The 22,516-nt window shown below is 45.0% G+C and overlaps 1 protein-coding gene across 2 annotated transcripts; it reads right to left on the reverse strand.

The window, feature by feature from the left end:
- Positions 1-504: 504 nt before the first annotated feature.
- On the reverse strand, positions 505-9,146 carry SAP30 (Sin3A associated protein 30). 2 transcript variants are annotated; one of them, XM_054823929.1, is made up of 4 exons: positions 8,228-8,889; positions 6,679-6,801; positions 3,984-4,082; positions 505-1,984 (listed from the first exon to the last, which is right to left on the reverse strand). In XM_054823929.1, the coding sequence occupies exons 1-4, from the start codon at positions 8,525-8,527 to the stop codon at positions 1,862-1,864; spliced, it is 645 nt and encodes a 214-aa protein (XP_054679904.1). In that variant the 5' UTR covers positions 8,528-8,889; the 3' UTR covers positions 505-1,861. The 2 variants fall into 2 exon arrangements, with proteins under 2 accessions (XP_054679904.1, XP_054679905.1); XM_054823930.1 differs by lacking the exon at positions 6,679-6,801 and having other exon boundaries at positions 8,228-9,146.
- Positions 9,147-22,516: the final 13,370 nt, after the last annotated feature.

A 22,516-nucleotide genomic window follows, 5' to 3' on the forward strand; every position in this document is an offset into this window, starting at 1 on the left:
CTTCCACCGCTCCTGGCTAAGCGAGACCCATAATCCACTGGAGAAAAGTTTTGCCCTCCACATGCAGCAGGACAGGGTCACTTAGGCTACTATTTTAAGACTGACTTCCCACAGGGACTTCCTTTTGTTTCTCTCCCCACTCTCCTTCCTTCCCAAAGCTTCTTCTACAGGTTCTGCTAGGCCTAGGTGAGAATACTCACCCCTGCCGCAGACTGAGAGAAAAAGCCTTTCTCCTTCAGATGTCCTATCCACCGCCAGGTTCCCTGGCTGCTTCGCTAACTAGTACTTCGAAGACGATGAGCCGAATTTGTGCAAAGGATATTTAGCAAACAGCTTTACAGTCTTAGTGAAATGGGCTCTAAAACATCCCTTCAAAGGAATACCAATTTTAGCTGCCACTAAGCTAGATATCGCTAACCATCTTGAACTCAGGCCAACGCCGCAGAACTTTATTGTGGAAATATGTAAGACGCTGCAAGTGAAAGAAATCAGACCACTGAGAGCTACTGGGAAGGCAGCCAGTTTGAGGTTAGGGTTTATCATCATTCAGTTCTATGCAAGTATCACAGGTCAAAAAAAGCAAAGCGGAACATCTTAGTTGCAGTGATACCAGCAAAATAGTAGTTTTCAAGAAACAAGATTAACATCGAGCAGATTGGACCATAGAAATACTGCTTTCTCATTTTTCCCAAATTAAGAAAAAGTCTTCAAACATCTGATAAGGTTAAGAGTTGCTAACTGAACAAGCTGAAGTCATGTCCTCCTCTGCTTTAAGATGAGAGCTCTTCTCGCTCTGCCCTTTTTTCAGCTTAAAGCAGAAAGAAATCATATTCCATACAACACACACTTTGATTGGCACAATAATTAAAGGACAATACGAGAAGTCATTCATAATATCTTCAACATCAGACTTTAGGAAGATATTCAGTTAAAAGCGTAAGTATCACAGGATATTTTTCTCATATATAACCATAAGTTTTGGGGTGGGGTTTTTTTGTTTGTTTGTTTTTAAACAGGCCTGAGCTAACAGAAGCTATGAAAAAGAAACAGTATGCCTGTTAGGAGATTCCATGTTGACCCAGCACAGACTCTGTCTTCCATTGTCCAATTCAGTTCTTAGCCGCAGCCTGTGTAGATGAACGGAAAAGTCAGCAGCTAAAGGATTTCTTACCGAGTGGAAGGATTTCTCGGCACAGTAAGCTGCAGCAGTCTTTTCATCCATACTTACAGCTTTGAAATTTGAGACCTGCTTTTTTTTTTTCTTTTCCATTTTAATATAGGAGCAGGAAGGCCTTGGTGCTTGGAAGCACATATCCCAGCAATGACAAGATGAACAAACAAATCAGAAAAGCCCCCATCAATTCTTATTTCCAAAGGGGGGAAAAAAAAAGTCATTCAGCCATTTCTACCCAGCTAACAACTGGAACTGTCATTTAAAGCCTTTTACCTCAGGAAAAAGAACCTATTGCCAAGTTTGCCACAGCTTTTTTTTTTTTTTTTAAGGCATTGCATCATGAGAACTTGAAGTACATTCATAAATATATCCTTGGCACACTTTAATTGAAAAATATTTTAATATTATTACATAATTACTCAAAGCTTAACTATTAGGTACAAGTAACTCACTAAATAAGTTACAGACACACCCACTTGAACAACAATATCAGTGATATTTATTTAAAATACTTTTGCTGAGGAAATTTGTTTTGTAAGAGATGGTTTTCAAACAAATCAGCAAGGTTATGAAAAATAAAACAGAGAAACTCTCTGGGGAGAAAGTTACAAAGAAAGCTTTTGCGTATCAACAAAAACCCTCAGTCTTTTGATTTACGGCCTGAGTCTCAGTCCCAACCTTTTCCGTCTAATGAACCCCACTATCCATCTTTAGATCTGGTTTGTTCTTGTCATTCTTCACCGAGTAGATGAAATATGTTAAGGTGTCCTTTTCATTCACTGGAATTGTCCTAAAATGGCAGCCAATTATCTATAAAGGAAGAACGCAAGGAAATTAAATAACAACTCTTATATGCAGAAACTAAAGATTCAGATTTAAATTGACTACAAAGTTTAAAAGCATGATCAAGTTTAAAAAAAATAAAAAGGAAAATCTACCTCTCTTCAAGTATAATAGTTATTAAAAAAGGTAAACAGGAACCATTTTATTGAAACTATGAATTAAAAATAGCAGATTGTACCCTAATTTCCTAAGTAAAAAGCTCAGAAAAAAAAAAGACTTCTCAAAACAAATACAGGAGTATGATTACATCTGTGTAGTTAAAGCTTGACTATAAAGCAAGTAATGAATATAGAATATCAAGAGAGCTACAGCACAGAAATAAGAGGCGACTGCTCATTACTCAGGTTGGAGGTGAGCATCTGCATCATCATGTATAAAAACATCTAAGACAATATGAGAATCTTTGAGAATTAAAACCGAACATTCAGCTCTTCAAAACAGAGCTGTCAATGAAAATTCACCATGCTGTAACCACTAAAATGACAATTGCTAAACAGTTCTCAAATAACTTTTGTCATTCCAGAAGTCTTTCCCTTCATCAAAACAAACACCAGCTTTAAAATAAAGCATGCAAAATATTATACCTGCCCAAGTCTATTCTCTGGCTTTTTGCAGAATATTTTGGTGGATTAAAATTAGCAAGTGAGTAACATGGGACTGCTCGTTTAACTACCACAGGATATAAGTGTTTAGCCTAATTAGCAAGTTAGAAAGCTTTCTAAACCCCACCCCAAAAATCACAGAGAAACAGTTTGACAGAGTCCTTTGAAGTGGACTTTTAAGTAACAGCTGGAGCAGTGTCTATTGTGCATTAGGACAGGTTACAAGGAATCACATGCACTGCAAACTAAGGAAGTTCTGCAGCTACAGCTCACAAATACCAGCAGGTCATTCAAAGCGCGTGACAGAAGCAGCTTTGCCTATTTGCATCAAGCAGCATAAGAAGCATAAGAAGCGCAAATATCTCATGAGACGTACCTAAACCAGATCCTTAGAAATGCCAATTTTGCAGAACAAAAACTGCTTGTGCTTTTTAAATCCACAGCCCTGTTAATTCAAGACCTAGCTGTATCTCAACTCACGTATAACAAAACAGAAGACTGATTTTTACTCGTAGTGGCAGCAGCACTGTTCTTTTACAGCTCAGCCTTGCGATCTCCCACACATTTAAGAACCTTGCCTTTAATCCACACAGATTAAGGGAGAGACTAACAAAATGTCTGCAAAGTACAACTAAGTGTACCACTGCACAAAAGTGAAAAGAGTTGCTATGCCTCCCTGTTAAGAAATCACCAGTCCTCCCACGTATTTACATCAGCATGCTGTAACTGTATCTTTGCAGTGCAGAATTCCTTTAAAATGACACGTGCAGCAAAGACACTTGCATACAGCTGTACTCACATACAGCTTCAGCACTTTCAGAAATATTGATAAGGAAAAAACCCCCTAATTTCATAGAGATCCCAGTGGCTTTGATTAACATAATTATCAATAGAAGCCTGTTTTTCAGATTTCCATACTTTACATACACAGAAACATCTATGGTTGTATTAACTAGCTTTTTAAAGCAAAGTCTGAACCTTGCTAGAACTTCACTGCCACCTCCCAGTTTCTAGCTCTTTTCAGCAGGACACTTTGTGGGAAGGTGTGACTGATGCACAGACTATAAATCCGTTACTCCATGATATTCAGGGACACACAGATCATCTCACTGTTCCAACTCAATACTTCATGCTTTTAAGCAGCACACACTCCTTTCAGAAGTCAAAACTCCCTCCTCTGGAAAGAACTTTTGATTTACTTGGCTCAGGAGCCGTGGCCAATGAAGAAAGCTAGATAAGCAATTCCCTTTTGTTCTCCTAAAATCCAGATAACATATGCTTTTTATGCAAGGATCACATTGTATAGAAAACCACATGCCACAGCAAGTTGCAATTTCTATTATGGAACAAACACTCATACGTACTTCAACAAGCTGTGCTTTGTTAAGTCCCGGTCTGGTCTGTAGCTTGAAGTGTCTTTTGTACCTTCGAAGTGTGTTTACTTGTAACTGATATAAATCAACCTAGAAGAAAAAGGGGGGGAAGGGGAAGAAAACAGTCTAAGGATTCATTCATTAATAGTTCGACTCTCAAAAACATTTTGGAATCTCACATAAGTGTGAACTGTCAGCTCAGCAGATCTCATTTTGACAAAAAACCAAACTCCACCCTGCACCTTCCAGCAGAAAGGAAAACAGCCCAGCTCAGCTCAAGAGCATTTCATTGTTACTGAGCATGGCTCTGCCTCCCTTTAGCTGTGGACAATATTTGGAACTCATTATTGTACTTTAATCAGTTCTGGGTTTTTTGTTTGTTCCCCAGTTCATGCATGATTAACACAAAGCCCAGTAACAACTTTCATATAACATCTATGAAGATGCTGATTCAAAGGAGGCCCCTATATTGTGATTTCAGCCATCAAATTTTACACAAGTTACATGTGAGATATAGCACATCTGCACCATGAGATAGCATGTATTAGAATCGGGGAAAAAGGCTAGACCACAAAGTTTTCTTGGCTTGAGGTGAGAGAAGAAAACAGCTGCTCTTGCTCTCCAAACATATCCCTGCTACGTAAGCACAATGCAGGAGTTATGTGCACGGGCATAGTTGTCCAAAACTATTTTTCAGTGTGAGTTGACAGTTGAGAGAATTGCACAAGGTTCTCTTAGGGATATAAATACACAACCTTAACCCAGTACTCCCTCAGTTTTTAATCCCATGAACGCTGATCAACAGTCACTTCTCCCAGCAACTGCTTACCCTCCCACCCTCCTTGACAGTGTAAGAGAGCTTAATCAGATGACTGAGTGGGAAAGCAAGCTGAGAAAGCAGGCTGAATGAGAAATTCTGCTAGATCAGTTGCAATTACAGTAGTATTCTCCAACTCACTGCATTAAAGATTGAGGCATTCACTTTTGCTTTAAATTCATTTAGCAGTCTCACTATAGAATACTTAGCAGCAGCAGCGCTACTGCAAACTTGGTAACCTGGCCATGCTTGATGTGATGCTGCTTTGCATGACAGAGGATGGGTATCCTTTAGTATTCTTAAGTTTACACAACACAAACTCTACTTCCTAAGACACAGCATCATGTGGAGGATTAGTAGCAGCTTTCCACCAAGTCCCAGAACATACCAGTACTGCAGAAGCCTCTTCCCCTCCTGCAGGAATAATTTCTAACAGGTAATGATGGTCAGGACTGAGATAGAAACAGGAGGGCCTTACAAGTAAGTCTTCAGATGAATGATACTTTCCCCCCCTTAATAAACTGGATAGCAATTGAAAGTAAAGAAGGTCAAGGGCTGACAGGCATCTAAGGTACACGGTAATCACGTGGGATGAACATACTGTCGTTGTCCCAATGGCCAGCTGAAACTCCTCAAAAATACTTCCCAGGCAGTTTTCTGCAGTAGTTCCATTAAAAAAAGCTTGCTTTCTTGTTCTAGAGATATCCATTGGTTATGACATATTTTATAATTCTTGCATGAGAAAACAAAGCAGGCTTGCCAGAGAGCTACCTGAAGTCACACAGAACATTAGCTGTAGACAGAACATTCAAAGAAGCAATCCCACATACTTAACAGACAAACAATACAGCCCAGCATCAAACTACTCCCAATCCCCTAAAATCCTCTTAGTCAGAGCCTTCAGACTGGAGCCATGTGCCTTTAGGCAAGGATTCTCACACAAAGTTTCATCACTTATGCTGCTGGTATCTGCAAATGCTGACTGTAAGGATGCCATTAAATTAATACTTACAGAGCTATTTCTGAAGAAAGCTTTAAAAAAATCCCTCTTAGAAGGGACCAGGTAGGTATAACAGCCTCTGCTCAGAATTAACACACTGAACAGCACCTGCTAAACCAGGCTGTATCAGAAATAATCCAGAGCACACGTAGGAAAAAGAGCCATAGGTGCAGTCTCTCCCACTATACTACACAAAAGGTTTGAAAGCTGCAGTTCACTTTTACAACAGGTGAGAGGTTTCACTGGTCTGCAGTGAAGAAAACAGGTCAGAAAAGCACCATCCTTCTCCACTCCTTTCTAGCACAGCTCTCCAAATGTTTCCTCCCCCAACAAGGGGTAAAAACAAGGAGCTACCATCATCAAACTTTCCTAGTTAGACTAAGCCAACGGAATAACTGCAAGAGTCATCTGCAACACATTTAACACAGAAGGAAAGGATCGGGGGGACAGGGCAGCGAAGCATTTATATCTCAAATCCTACATGCAATTCCCTTTGAGTTGTCAACTCCCACAGAAGACAGATTTTTGCTGATATGTAGCAAAGCATCTCTTCTAGTAGGATGCTGGAGAGGAAGCACTAAAAAGGAGAAAATTGAAAACAGCGGTTTTCTGAGAGAACTAGCAGACATTTAAAAATAATCTAGAGAATCTTGTTCATTCTACTCTGCACAATTAATGCAGAAAATACACCGTAAAATTCAGTTAGCTTTTGTTGTATTATGAACTGAGTGAGTCGGGAAGCTTCCCTTTCCTCACACGACCCAGAATAAGGAGAGCTGCAAGGGTGGAAAAGTGGTATCTGTGCAGACTCAATAGTCATTAAGAACAAGCTTAACACAACAACTGGAAAAAAACAGCTATTTAGCTACCTCTGGAGTGTCGATGTCTTGTACTGGTGAGTCACCATCATCATCGCTGCCTTTCCTCTTTCTTCTATTTCTCACACTCTGAATTAAGTTTTTGTGGAAGTCACAAATATACAGATGTCTTGCCTAGAAGAGTAATACGGCATCTTTCAATGAAATCCACGTATCTCCCAGACTTGAGACAACCCTCGAGCAACCACAGCCACGTTAACTGAGTTCAGGAAGCTCTTCTACTGGATTCTTCTAAATAAAGAATGTGTTATACTACAGATCACTGCCACCGGCTCGGCCCAGAGGACGCTGAAGTGCTGCAATCGTGTGTCTGCAGCCTGCTGCTACTGAATCAGTCAAGTCCAACCCTCCCTCCAGCCACTCATCGCAACTCGGGGATCGGGAAGCAAACAAACAAAACAAGCTTTCGGTTGTTCTTTGGAGGGCAAGAAGCCGCCTCTCGTTTAACATCGGCTCTCATTTCCCATCTATATCCCCCCCCATTGTTTTACTTCACTACCTAGGCGAGGTCAAGCAACACGCATTCCCCCCCCCTTCTTTCCTTTTTGAAAGTTTCCCTTTGTGCGGATCTGCACGCTTTGGGAGAACTCTCCGGCGCGTACCAACCCCGATTCTCAGAGCTGCGTGCTTTAATGGCAGTGAAAGCCGGGAGCTGCGCTTAGGGACTACGCTTGCAGGGCGAGGAGCCCCCGGGGCCGGGGGGTCCCTCGGGGCGCACGAAGCCGGGGCCGAGCCGCGGAGCAGTCACGCCGGCCCCCGCGCATTTTAAGCTGCTTTTCCCCCACGCCGGTAAAGCCCTCCCGCAGTACCGGGCAAGGGCAAGCACCCCTCCGAAATGCCCGGGCGTTTCATTCGGCAGAAAGACGCCCGAAGGCGGCCCGGCTGCCACCCCCTCCGCCGCGGGGGGGTCCGCTCGCCCTGCCCGGCCGCGCCGAGCCGCGTTGTACGGCGCCTGATGGCTGCCGAGCGGAAGATACAGTGGCAAGGGGAGACGTGCAACATTGCAACACGAGGCGGAGCAGCCGAGCGCTGCCCTCGCCAGGAACAGACACAAACTAGCGCGCCGGGAGCCATGCAGGCTCCGCTCCGGGGAGGAGGAGCGCTTCCCGGCCACGCTGTTCACCCTCCAGCTAACGCGGGGGAAAACGCAGCCGGTGCTCCCGGCTCTCCAGGGCTGAGAGGGGACCCCAGAAGCAGGCAGGAGGGGCGGGCGCTTCCCCCCCAACCCTCTCCCGCAGAGTGAGAGCACTTTCAGGCCGTGCTCCTGCAGCGCCAGCCAAACTCCACCGTGCTACGGAAAAGGGAGGGGGGGAGGGAGGGAAGGGGGAAACAGAACTTCCCCGTCGTCAAAAAAAACCTCCCTAAAGTTTACTAAAAGCCCCCAAACCAACCAAGCTATCGGACCGGCCCCCGCGGAGCGGGTCTGGGGCCGGACACGCCGCCGCTGCCCGGGCACGCACCGCCGGGACCCGCCGGCCGCTTTTGTGTGCCTGCCCCGCCGGCGGCGGCCGTCCCGTGCGCCCCCCCTCCCCGGACTTACGCTCTTGTCCAGCTCGATCTTCACCTTCTTCTGAGAGATGCTCTTCTGGATCCGCTTGCTGAAGCTGGCGTTGCCGGCGGCGCGGCCGCACCGCTCCCCCTCCTCCCGCAGGCAGCACAGCTGCCCGGCCCCGGGGCCGCCCGCACCCCCGGCACCCGCCGAGCCCGCGGCGGAGGCCGGAGCCAGCCCCGGCGGCGCTGGCGGCGGCGGCACCTCCACGGCGGAGCCCGCATTGCCCACCACGGCGGCGGCGGGGTCCGCCCCGCGCTGGGTCACCTCCTCGGGGGCGAAGCCGTTCATGCCCGGCGCCACCTACGCAGCCGGCGGGAAGCCCGGAGGAGCGCGGCGGGATCCCGCCCCGCACCAAACTTCCCCGGCGAAACGCCGCGGCCCGGCGGGGCGCTCCCGTGCTCCCTGCCTGCCCTCAGCGGCGGCACCGGGGCGCAAGCCCGCCCTCAAGGGCGGCCAGCCCGTACGCCGCGGGAAGGACTCTTCCCGCCGGCTGCCGCTGCCTTAGCCCCGCGGCTACCGGAGCGGCGGTGGCGGCGCCCCGCGGGTCGCCCCACTTCCTCCTTCCCCCCCTGTCATGTGGAGACTCTTCAGCTGTTTCCTATGTAACAACAGCAACCTGCCCGCCGCCCCGCCCCGCCGCGCCGCGCATGCCGGCTTCCCCGCCGCGGGGCACCACGGGAAATGCAGTCCTTCCCCTCGCCGCCCCCTCTGCGACCGGCGCGGCCAAAGAACTACAGCTCCCGAGGTGCAGGGCGGCGGCTGCGGGAGCGCGGGCGGGGGGCTCGGCGTGCCGCTTTGCGGTGCTGAGGCCGGCGATGCCGTCCCGGTGGCGGTGGGGTAGCCGCTGCTCTTGTCCGCTGCGGCGGCGGCAGCGAGCGGGCCGCCCTGCGCCGCACTGCGCTCCCGTTCCGCCGCCGCCAGGAGGCCAGGCCCGCCGTGCGGGAGCAGCGGCGGCGGCTCAGCCCACTTTTAAAAGCCCCCGTTCAACCCCCTCACCCCCCACCCCTTCCCGCCTTGTCGCTCCTCCCCGGCGGCGCGGCCGTTGGGATTTGAAAGGCGGCGGTGCGGCGGCGGCCGAGTCTGGCCCTGCTGGGGCGGAGGCGGGAAGGCGAGAAACGCGCGGGGCAGCAGCGGGAGGCCGGGCGGCCGCTCTCTCGGGGCAGGGATCGCCGCTGCCCCTCGCACGGCCAACCGCCGAAGCTGCTTCAACCGAAAAAGGTTGAGGCGCCCGCGCTTCCTTTTGCCTGTCCTCTCGCCTCGGCATTAACTCCCCCCCGCTTTACTTTTTCTAGCTGTACTGTTTCCGTCTGAGCCCCGCGTCTCGGGCTGCTTGTCTAGCATTTGTTTGTTTATTTATTTCCCCCGTCTTCCCTCCCTGCCTCGCTGCTTCTTTTCTCTTCCCCTCTTTTTTTTTGTCAGCCATGGCCGGAGCGCTGGTCCGGCTGGCCGGAGCGAGGGAGGGCGGTCTCTGTCCCTCTGCCCCGCCGGCGGGGGGGGCTCCCTGGGAGCCGCGGCGCTGCCGCCCACTGCGGCTCTGCGGGCCGAGAACAACCGAACCTCGGTCCTTTGTTAAAGCTGCTTTTAACACACGTGTAATCAGGGGTTCGTCCTGCATTCCTTTAGTGAAGGTCTCTGAAGACAAAGACGACTTGCAACGCGAGTTTCCAGTTTTGTCATTGAAAAGGACTTTTTGTTAATAAAGGTGACTAACAACAAAAAAGACTGAGAATGCACAATTATTTTTGCTGGTGATGAACCGAGACTTCGCTGTGCACGCGACTAGCTAAAACAGATACTGTCAAAATACTTGATAAAGGCAAGTATTTTTAGTTTTGAGACTTCACAAAACTACCTAAGAGATGCATTGGCATTAAACCGTTTAACAATTCGGCTGTTGACAGCAGAGCGGCAGAAGCAGCAAGCTTTGACCTACTATTTTCCTTCAAGCGCACTCAAAGCGCACGCAATGAAGGGCGAGGTTTTGCTTTCCTTTTGAACTACTGCGAATATTCCTTTAAATCTCTGAAACAGCATCTGAGCTGACCGTACTCAAAGCGTAATGATTTAATCACTGAAATATTTGATCGTATCGCTTGCCGTGTGTTTCTAGCTTGCAGAAGGAGGAGAGCAGTAGCGGGGAGGCCGGTGAATGATTCGAGGAGACACAGATCCTGCGTAAGCCAAAGTTCTGCATGAGCCGGGAACGCGATTATAGCACAGCTTCAGTTTGCGCTGCAGATGGCTCCTTAATCTGATTGCATAACCTGGTATTAGAGAATAAGGGTAGGTCCCACTCCACGCTCCCCGCAGTCGCAACGGAATGAAGGCTACAGTAACGGAAGTGAAGCTGAGCACCAAGTCACCCACAGCACTTACCTCAAAGGCACGTTTTGGTGATTAGAGAGGGGAACTGGGTAACAGTTGGGAAAAATACCAAACCCGGTTTTGTTACCAGCTGAGCTGAAGACTGTGGAGTGCCTGGGTTTAATTCCACGCTCTGCTGCTGTATGATCTCAGACAACAGATGTTTTGCTCACTTTTGAGGTTTCTTGTGATTTCACACTTTCAAATCTTGTGATTTCACACTTTCAAAAAATGTAATAACGTTAAAATAAAAAACCCAAACCACCGATAACTAATAACAATGATAGCAGGCCTTAAAGAAGAACATAGGAAGCACGAGCTGGGAAAGTGGGACAAGGGTGAGTTCCAGGAATTCTTCAGTGGAAATCTGGGTCATGAATAGCAATTTCTAGACTCTTAGGCTATGTCTTTTGAGGTCCCTTTTATTTCTTCAGATGGATTTGACCTTACTGTGAGCATAAAATATGTCAATCTGGGTCTGGCTGCTGTGATTTGGTACAATGGAAAGATCATTTCAGCATTTTAAATGTTTCTGATCCTCTTTGTACATTTTGTGAGCAGTTAAAAGCCTGATTATGTTAGCCAGCCGTGCTTGCCAATATGTTAATTTATAAGCGGAATTTCAAGTAGAGTAGTATCATAGTTTCACGATTAGATCACGATAAGACAGTAGTGGGGCTGAGAAAGATGGCTCTCCTTCTGCCGTAAGCTGCTCATTTTCACACCTGTGCCGTCCTTCTTTGTGCCTGTAAAAGCATTTCTCTGGCTGCACGGCAAACTGTATTGGGTTACGACTAGACCAGCAACAAGAAAATCAGTTAAGTTTAACTCTGATCTGCTTTACTGCTCAGTTGCGTGATGCCCCAGCAGACAGGAAGGTCCAGTGGAAGGGCAGGACCGTGTGACCGGAGATCACCGGATGACCACCTCGTTTGGTATGAATGCCTGCTTACAGTAACAAAGAAATCATGTCACTTTTAATCTTGCATCATATGTGGGATCAAAAAATACAAAGAGCTGCAGCTAGATGGGCTTATCAGGCAGTATGAAGCTTACTACAGGATGGATCTGCAAACTTTCATGAAGCTTGGGCCCTGTGAAATAAATCACTCGTCACAGAGTATGTTGTTTAAAATTATGATTTTATAACATAAGCTGTAGTAGTGGTTCGTAGAAGTATTCAGATATAACTGAAACATATATAGGGAGAGATTTTAAATAAACATAAACCCATGCAGTATTGCAACAATATACCGATTAGAGTAAAACTTCAAAAATTAAATCAGTTCAAAGGAAACGGCAGCTCCAAGCCAGCAACTCTGTACACGAGACTTCACTAGCACTTACGGGCCACGCGCGCGAGCAGAGCTGAATCGTACGGAAGGCAGCAGTAATCTACATCCCTCACGGGTGCCAAAAACACAGCATGGGTGACTTGTAAGCGGCATGCAGAAGAAGCTGGAGCTACAGCATCTTGAAAAGCGCGCCTGAATTCGCAGCTCCCGGGCCCCGAAGTCGGCGGGAGTCCGTGGCCCCTCCTGGCACCGAGGCAGGCGAGGCGCAGGTGGGAGCTGAGCAGCTTGTGCCTCTCTGAGATGCCATATGTCCCAGCTCCTGTTAGCTTTTGACTGATGTGTTTTGTAATTCGAGAGAGAAGAATGATAATTGGGCGCATCACCTTGGATATACTGCAAGCACACCGCAAATGTACTACTAGTAATTAAACTTGGAAAGGAAATGTGGCTTGTAACTGTGTATACATCTTCACGTGATAAGGTTTGACTGGGGCTGACTATTCCCTTCCCCAAAAGGTACCATTCACTTGAAATCTAAGTATACGTCAGTGTGCTTCTGTGCACCACCTGTTAGCAAATGGAATAACAAGGAAAACTATTGGTATACATTTTTCACAGGAAATATACATTTTTCTTTGTTTGGATTGTAACTATTTCAATGAAAAACAGATTCCTTTAAAACACTTTAAAAATTCTGCAAATTCCACCGCAGGCCCTGGTGTTTTTGATAAAAGAGCAACTGGCTGTGATAAAGAACAGTGACCAAATCTCTCCTTCCTTATCAGAAATAAGTCCCATTCTTTTTACTGCGCTCTCCTTTCTCTGATTGTCGAGTCTCTTTCTCTTCCCACTCCAGCACCAACTAATCGTGATAGTGCCTGTTGCTCTGCCTCCAATTTATTGTCTAAATGCGTTACAGCATTGAGCCCAAAGCACAGGAATATTGGGACTTACCTACAAACTGTATTTTTTTTTTAGTTCTTTCTATGTTTTACATGAGGATAGTTAAAAATGTAACTTTGGATAGTTAATTGTATGACAAATCTTAATCTCTATTAGCACACATAGAGCTTATTGTATATTCAAGTAATATAGTAAGACAGAAAAATCATACCTTTAACCTGAATAGTGATATTGGTGCAAACCTGGTATTTCCAGGTCTTTGAGTAATCCAGCTGAAACCAATGTGCCTTTTTTAAGCATTCTGCCTTGTACAATGGAAACTAAGGGTGTATGAGTTTATGTAACACAAGCTTTTATTAAAAGATTTAAAGCAGTAAACAGGGTCCAAAAATAAACACTGTATTTTAAGAATAATCTAGGTGTTACGGGATTAAAACTGATAAGCCTGTGTACTGTAAAAGCTTTAAAGATTTGTAATACATGCCCCTTAACAGTTTGTGCCAATTCACTTTCGCAATAAGCCATTAGTTAGAGGAGGCATGAAAAGACCTTGTGTTCCAAGGCTTCCTTCCTACATGCAAAAATACAGAAACGTTGGTAGAGGAACTTTAGATGTTCTTTGTCGAATGTAGGTGACAAATTGTTTGTTGGGGGACTTACAGAATGAAGCATGACACCTACTTTCGGTTCTTGAAGCATCAGTAAATGTGGCGTAAGGGAGATACCTCAAACCCAGCAAGTGCACGGAAGCAGGCAGAGGAGCCAACCTCCAGCTCTGCCCTGAGGTACCCGCTAGGTTTCAACACCCCCCCCTCCTCACAGGCCCCCTTCAGCCAAATTAGAAGTGCACATCCATCTGCTTGCTTCAGAGTCACTGTTTCACCAATCCTTTGTCCATCCAGGTTCCTTGGATTAATATTTTGTTTCACATTATATTGGATCTCGCAGTCAGAAAGAGACACAATAAAATCATCATTCGTGCTTTTCTGAAATGTAATGCAACTATCTGGAACATATAGAGAAAAAGTATCACCCCCGGAGGTTTTGTTTAGTAACGCAATACAAATTTAGCTATGAGTAATAGGCAGATAGGTGTAGTATATTGCTTAAGAGTTACTTTTTAATCCCTTGAAAGAAATAAAAAGCTTGCTCAGCTTTTTTGTTTGTTTGTTTTTGTAAGAGAAACACTGTCATATCTTTTCAGCATATTTTTCTGGTCTCAAATGCACTCTTGATACCACAAAAAGCACTGTATCCTCTTTGCAAAAGTCTTAAGTTTTGTGAACCACTATTTTCTACTTATAGAAATTCAAATTTGACACTGTCTTTAGGCACTGGCTTTTTGCTTTGAATAACATATATGGTTTAAAAGCAGCCCCGAGGAGAAGGACCTGAGGGTGTTGGTTGACGAGCAGCTCAACATGAGCCGGCAGTGTGCGCTTGCAGCCCAGAAAGCCAACCGTGTCCTGGGCTGCATCAAAAGAGGCGTGACCAGCAGGTCGAGGGAGGTGATCCTGCCCCTCTACTCCGCTCTTGTGAGAGCCCACCTGGAGTACTGCATCCAGCTCTGGGGGCCCCAGTACAGGAGAGACATGGAGCTGTTGGAGCAAGTCCAGAGGAAGGCCACAAAGCTGATCGGGGGCTGGAGCACCTCTCCTACGAGGACAGGCTGAGAGAGTTGGGATTGTTCAGCCTGGAGAAGAGAAGGCTCTGGGAAGACCTTATAGCAGCCTTCCAGTACCTGAAGGGGCCTACAGGAAAGCTGGAGAGGGACTGTTTATCAGGGAGTGTAGTGACAGGACAAGGAATAATGGCTTTAGATTAGATATTACAAAGAAATTCTTTACGGGTGGTGAGGCGCTGGAACAGGTTGCCCAGAGAGGTTGTGGCTGCCCCCTTCCTAGAAATGTTCAAGGCCAGGCTGGATGAGGCTTTGGGCAACGTGGTCTAGTGGAGGGTGTCCCTGCCCATGGCAGGGGGGTTGGAACCAGATGATCTTTGAGGTCCCTTCCAACCCAAACCAGTCTATGATTCTAGATTACACCATCTTTGCAGCTTTGTCAGAGGATCCTAGAAACTACAGTGCTCCCTTACACCATCATGTCCTCATCTGATATGGATTCATTTTACAGAAAGGAAAATGGGAAACTTCTGTAGCCCCGAAGGCTCTTCCAGTGCCCTTGTCTTTGCAGCACAGTTATAACATAGATATATACATCTCTAGGTCTGACTTAGCTCTTGTTGAAGTTAACAGCAGATTTTCAGTGCCCCTTGGGGGCAGGTGAACACTTCCTTCACCCGCGTCCAGAATGCATCGTTTAGAAGGTATTTGGATTCTGTCAGTAAAAACAAAATAGAGTCTGATACTAATACAGGTATTTTTATACAAATGAGTAAAATTACATGCGGGTTTGGTGTTTAAATGTTTTCCTGACTTCCTGCAGAGCTCATTCTGGGTAAAAGATACAGGCTTATACTCTAAAAACCTCAAGTATAATGACGGTTTTGAACTGCCGTTGCTTTTGGCTGACGTTACTTGACAATAAACCCTTAACTGAGAAATATTATGGGAAAAGGATCAGATAAAATGTCTTGCAAATTTTTTCACAAAAAAATGGCCACTAGGCAGAACGTAGCAGTGCTCCTACATTTGGATAGTACCTACTGCTATCATTCAATATACAGCAGCTGATCAAAAGCATTGCTGCTTCATTAGATATTGCCATTCATCTTTAATGCTCCTCAAACCTCAAATCTCTTACTTGAAAGGTAACGTTAGAGTCTCAGCTTCCATAACTGATAAAGCTTCTAGCCTTTAGTCGTGAAGGTAAGTTTGAGATCCGGTCAAGGACATATCCTAAAACATAGAACACAAAAAGAGACCCCTGCCCTCCAGTTTCGACATTATGGTTTTTAAACAGATATGGGTTTAGAAGTTGGTTTTTCTTTATCTAAGTGTTTGGTCGTTAGTATTTCTTAGTATTATAAACACCACAGATGAGACCTGATTCTGCTATTACAGCTATCCACAGGCACTGAAAGATCCTTACCCCTCTCCAGAAGTGACTGCGGAGCAGGATTTTACATGATTTTACATGATCTTTTAGATTATTTCAGAATCAGGAAAATAACAATACAGATCCTTTACCTCTTAAACCACGACTTTGATGATCTGTGTTTCTACTTATATCATGAAAGTCTGTTCCAAAATGAATTACATCTTTACAAAGTAAATTTTTAACTACTGGAAAAGGAGAATGGGAGTTTTATGCTTTTAATATTTGTACATACTACAATAATTTCTCCTTAACTTTGAATAAGCCAGCCTTTCTTTGACACAGAACAACTTCACTTGATATTTCCCTGTTTATTTCTTCAAATGCACGACTGTGCTCCTCACTATTTCTTTTTCATTTGCAGTAGGTGTTTATCCCTGCCAGTGCTTAGGGAGAGCTTCTACTTCGCTTCACACGTGGTCACACTAAATGATGAGGATTAATCACAGGCCCAAGGGGTTATTATTGAACGTCTTTAAGACTTTTTTTTTTTATTTTCCACAAGAGGTGGGGCTGTGGAGTAAAAGCATTAGCTTTTGATTGGTATTATAGACAGGCACATTTTCTAGTAGCATAAGATCTCTGAAACAACCTTCCTTGTTCCTGTAAAACACTTGACAGTACAGAGTAGGGTTTACAACGGGATCCTCTGGAGAAACTATACTTTTATATCATCAGCTGCTGGAAAAATCCCACAGCACCCATGACTAAAAATGAGACTGATGAATCAACAATTTCAAAATTTCCTAAGCATTTTCTTTCTAGTCTCAGATTACCTGTGTATCCTATGATCATTTCTATGACACGTGACAGCACTATTCGCCAGAAATAAGAGGAGAAATTCATTATTCTACCATGACAACATCTACATTACCAACAGCACAGGATGTACACCATGTGACCAAAACTTTAGACCCATTTAAGTTTAATGAGACCCACTGAAATTCATTTGTTTCCCCTACGTGGACCCAAGGCCAGCGTGTTGACCACAGTGCTTACAGGGAACCAGGCTGTTATCAGCCAAACCTGCTTCTCTCTTCTGGCTGTGGCAGACAGGAGGGTACGATTCCTCCGTCCTCTTGTGGCCGGTGGCAGGCAGCCTTGTCAACTCACCCTATTCTTTCTCTTTCCTAAAAGATTTTAGAGCTGCAATTACATAGGAAGCAGCTTCTACTGCCAGGTCCAGCTTGTTATTATATTTCTAGCCTTCAAAATTGCAGAAGAAAACAGTCCCTCAGAACGAACAAGGTACAAACAGAACGTTCTGGTTTGTTCTGGGGAAGTTTCAACACTTGCATGTCCCCATAGGTTGTCAACGTACTTCACTGCGGCAGCAGTGAGTGCCAGTGGCTGGCCCCACACGAGTGCTCGGACTATTCGGGAGACGGACAGCGATCACAGCCCCATTGGATCTGCTCGCCTCCAGGGCCAGACACAGTCCAACCCTTTGTCTTACTGCTTAGAAGGAGAAAAAAAATAAATCCTGGAACTATGTTCTGCAATTCCCAAACAACCCAACATTTTTATTAGTAATTACATTTTATTTCTTAAGTCCTGTATACCTTTCAGGTAAAGCACCAATGTTTACCAAGGCTGGAAGAGTTTGGGGGGTGTGGACAGAAAGATAGAAACATTTTTTTTTTACCCATTTAAACCAATTTCATAGTCTAAATTACAGCTACCCACATTTTAAAGCCCCTCTAAACTGCCTATGAAACCATCTAATGGATGAACAAAGGCAAAGTGCTGCTTTCTTCTCATACCTGTAAGAAAGGCATTAACAATATGGCAAAATATAAAGGAGGTCTATTAAGATCTCCAGGGAAAAAGTGTTACGTGAGTATCGCTTTGAATGTGAATAAGAAAGTAAATGAAAGTGAGGTCTAGAAACAGAAAAAATAATAATTAAAGAAAGCATGTTAACCCAATGCAAGTGGAAAAAAGTTCTTGTCAAATTAAGACTGAAAAAGTACAGTTACTAATTATTGTGACCAGGAACAGCTGGTGTTCCTAATATTATCTGCACTAGTACCACGAGAGATTTGTTGTATTTATTTCCTATCATATGACCACTGCAGTTCAGTCTCTGCTCCGCAGCTGTCCGGGTAACGTCTAATGTAGGCTGCCTTTGTTTTAGGTATGTGGTACACAGCACAAAGTCAAAACAAGTTCCTGAGCTTTGAGACTAAACCAGCCTGGTGTAACACGGCCGCTGTTTGCCTACGAGCTGCTTAACTGGTTGTGCAGGCTTTACAATAGCACATATAATAAAACCATAATGTTTAAAGGGTAAATATATTCATTTTTATAAAATACTTATTATTAGCATGTTATACAACAGAAAAAAATGGGAAAAGTTCTAATATCTTAAATGCAATTCTTCAAGATATTGACAGAAATACTAGTTTTGCGAACTTTTGGGCAGCTGCAGTTATATATGTTTTTTATCAAAGTACAAGGAAAGTAACTGCTTATAACTGGAACACTACAGGAAAATAAGTTTTGTTTTGAATTTAGGTAAGCAGTAGCCTAGGTAGTTCTAGTTTTTGCTTTTCATCCTAAAGCTCCTACCGTACATCTAGTATGAGACACTCACGTGAGACAGGCCAAAAACCATAGTTGCTGCCTGTAGACTTTGTAACTCACATTAAAAGGGAGTTTTTAAAGCAGTGACCTATTTAAATGCCTTTTGAGTCTTGGTTTTTAATCTTTTTCTGTAACAAAAAATGGCTGATTAAAGCTAAATTGCTTTTTCTTTCAAAATCTTGCATTACTATTAGTGAAGTTAGGTGACATTAAAATCGAGAGCAGCTGTAACTTGCTTTCATTATTCATCCAGTAGAGCCTGACTTCTCAGGTCCGTAAGAGAGACCCTTTCAGCAGTAATCAATCAAGAACAATCACTTTCCAAAGCAGAATTTTCTTGCCACTAAGGCATATTCCATACAGGAATTTGGGTAATAGCAGAGTCTGTGGGGAGAGACAGTAGAGCTTCTCCATCTAACTGACTGAATTAAAACTGACAGTGTCACCACAGAACACACTTACACCAGAATGAAAGTTTGGTCAGAGTTAAGGTCACGCAACTGTAGTTTGCGATTTCCTCAGCTGAATGGCATCTGTTGCAATGGATCCGCTGATGGAAACGTTAATTCAGATAAAAGGTCTTTGTTACTTTCTTCCCTTGCTTTGTCCACACTGACACCAGTATCCAGAAGGCTGTAGAAGCTGCCCACAGAAGCCAAGAGATACAGTATGATGTAAAGTATTATCACTCCAATCACACATTTTTGTTGTCCATGACATACTTTTCCTTAAAGCCATTTCTCAGCTCTGTAACCTGGTCTCACCCGCCTGGTCTTTTCTCTTCCTTCTAGCCAGCATTTTCTAGTCACAATATTGTTTATCTCTCCTCACGTGCAGTTTCCTGAAGATTAAGTGAATTTAACAATAGTGCCCAAAATTGTAATTGTGGGGCAGATGAGAAACTCAAAAGGGCTCAAAGCCAGGGAGCTATAAAACTTAACAGTCATTTCATGAGCTGAATTATTCAAGCAGAAGTAAGCTTCAAGTCCTGGAGTTTATGCTTCTTCCCCACAACTGTCATCCACATGTGGTTAATAAATTAACTATGCGGACTGACCGAAGTCAGTACAGCATGGATCGCTGCTTTAGAAGGGTAACAGTGACTAAATCTCTCGAGACAGAAGTTGTGGTTTTGTCTGAAAAGGAAGAGTACGGTGTGATGAAAAAACGGTGACAGCTTAGCGTGGAACCAGGCGCACAGAGAAGCACTTTTCCAGGCACGGCTTTGGGACTGACAAGTTTCTAACGTCAGCATTCTTGCGTGGAGCTTTCAGCGTCGGCGCTGCTGTGGAAAGCTTCCAGTATCATGTTCAAGCGTGGAAAATTTTCAATACTGCCTTCCTTGTTGGAGGACAGACAGATGTTAAAGAGTACAACTGTTTGGTTTCTTATGCTGCCCTATGTTGCATGACATTGCGTGACATTAGCCTCTATGTATATATTTGATTGTACAAAAGCTTTCTTTTTCAGAGAAGAGAATCTAGAAAAAGAATACCTTTAAAAGAACAAAGAACCTAATTTCTTTCTTAAAACATTTGATTAAATAATTTGAAAGGCAGGTCTCATTTTTTCCCATAGCAGTAATTACACTTTCTCACTCTACCTGCTTTTCCACAATCATTTTCTTCATTCTTAGAGCAGATATGAAAACAGATGCAACAGAGGAAGCCTCACTGCAATTATATCCTGTAATTTCCAAAGACTGTTCCAAAGTAATTTTTCTCATGAACTTGCTATATTAATGTGAAAAGGAAGAGTAAGAAATATGTTAATAATAAAATTATGTAAAGCTTTTTTCTTCTTGTTGTTCAAGACCTGACAGAGAATGGATTTGGAAGGGTAAAATGAGAAAAATTCTTCTCTCCTTTCAACCATTAAAAATAATTTCTGGTGCCTGTAGCCATCCTGATAACTTTTCAGTGACAAACTCCCAGAAGTTATGACTTGCTGTTTTAGAAGCACTGACATTGAGAAAACAGTTTCCTGAAAACTAGTGGACCACTTCATTCTTCTTTCAACTGCATCGGCAAGGATCCAGAAGTAACACTGATTTTGATGGAGTTAACCTACATTTTTATATGGCCGTAAATGATGCAGAAGGTACCTCTGAATTTGTCTGAATGGTGTGATATGGAGAGCTCTAGGTAAGTCTGGTGAACAAAGAATGGTTTTACACCAGAGATACTGATGGCTATGCTAGGATTCATTCAGTACACACCAGTATTGTAAGATTCTGCCATCTGTTACAAAACTACTTTATTAACTAGAGAACACTCCGCAAGAAACTGTCATATACAGGTGGTTTACCACAAAGTGAATAAGTAACCCCTCTAGCAGCTTAATTCACCAAACAAAATAGGGCTTTCCAAGTAACATATGAAGCAAAGGCATTTCTAAAGCTACGTAACAAATTAAAACTACTCCTTACAAAGTGGCTAGGCCTTCACAGAATTCAGTACCACAGAACTGGGAACATGAATTTGGTACTTAAGTAGAATGGCTGACAGTAGCAAAGAGCCAAAACTGAACATGGCATATCCCCTGGGTAAATGTTTATTTTAGAAGACAGGTGTAAGCTTTGTTTATAGGTTAAACACTATCAAAAGGAATAGCCACCTAAGTTAGCTGATATAACAATTCCGGTAACTGGCTTCTGACAGGCTTTGACATCTGCAAAGGAAACACATATCTCTGCTTTGCTCTGTCGATTTACCTCCCAGTTACCCTCTCTTCATCAAAGGTTTTGACTAACTTTTTCCAGTTTACATCATGTCTTTTAGGGCTGCCGTTTGGGCAAACACATAAAGCTTAAAATGAATCAGGGATCAAGGAGGCATTTACTACCATATTAATGAACTGTTCTGTGTGAACACGTACTTGTGGCGGGGGGGGAAGAGCTTGAAGGACTGGACCTTGTAAGTGCTTATTCAACACTTCCACTGAGCAACTCGGGAACAGAGGAGGCTCTGGAGATCAAGACATTGACTGTTCTCACACCTGCGACTAGTCAACACCCTCAGATAGCTTAGGGATTCTTGCTGCTGTCTTTCAAAAGTTACTTTCTTTTTTTTTTTTTACCATTGAGCTAGGTTAACATGATTAAAACTCTACTGAAAGCATGGCACCTTCAGTAAGCACAGTTATAACCTGCTTTCCACCAGTGCTATAAACTACACCCGAGAGTGTTAGAAACCGCTCAGATGCCTAACAATATTTACCTAAACTGACCCTAACTACAGAATTGGATGAAAATAACCAGATGGAAGAAAACCAAAATCAGCAAACCCCATATCGCATAGACTAGGGTCAAATCACAATAAGGCAGACTAAATGATTGTATGGAAATTTCAGTTTTATCGCCAAACTGAAAGGGCCAGATTCACCGCTGGCGGTTCACTTGAAAGCATTAATGCAAACCATAGGCATTACATCTTCGACCGAGCTCTGCTCCCAGGCTTTCCACTGCTGCGCCTTTCACTTTACAGGGACAACAAAACACGAAAAGAAGCGACACTTTCCCTTCCCAGCATCCGTGCTTTTAGTGCGGTGCAGGGAGGGAAAGCCCAGCCCTCGCAACCAGCCGCGGCCTCTTCTTTTAAACCCCGCCGGCCTGAGGATGAAGCAGACGCTCCCCCCCGCGCAAGGCCTCTCTCTGCCCCAGGGCCGCTGCAGGCCGGGCCCAGCACCCCGAGGCCTCCTCCCGCGGTGGAACCCCGCGCAGCCCAGGCCCCGCCGCGGATCGGGGCGAGGGTAGGACCGCTGCGCCGGGAGCGGGTCTCGCTCGGGCGGCGCAACCCAAGTTAAAACCCCGTTTTACAGCTGGTGGCTGCTGCCCGCCAGGCTCGGGGAGCCGCGGGCCCGCCGCCCCCGCCCGAGAAGGAAGGAAGGAGGAACGGCCGCGTTCGCCGCCGCGGCCCGCCCCTGGCTGCCCCCCACCCCGGGCTGCAGGAAGGGAGCACCGAGGACGCCGCGCGAGGAGGCCCCACACCCGCCAGCGGCCAGGCCGCTACCGGGGCAGCCGCCCCACCGGCAGAGGCTTGTCCCGAGCTCCGCCCGCCCCTTCCGCGGCTGCT

This window comes from Grus americana, chromosome 4 (genome assembly GCF_028858705.1).
Source record: "Grus americana isolate bGruAme1 chromosome 4, bGruAme1.mat, whole genome shotgun sequence".
NCBI classification, from domain to species: Eukaryota; Metazoa; Chordata; class Aves; order Gruiformes; family Gruidae; genus Grus; species Grus americana.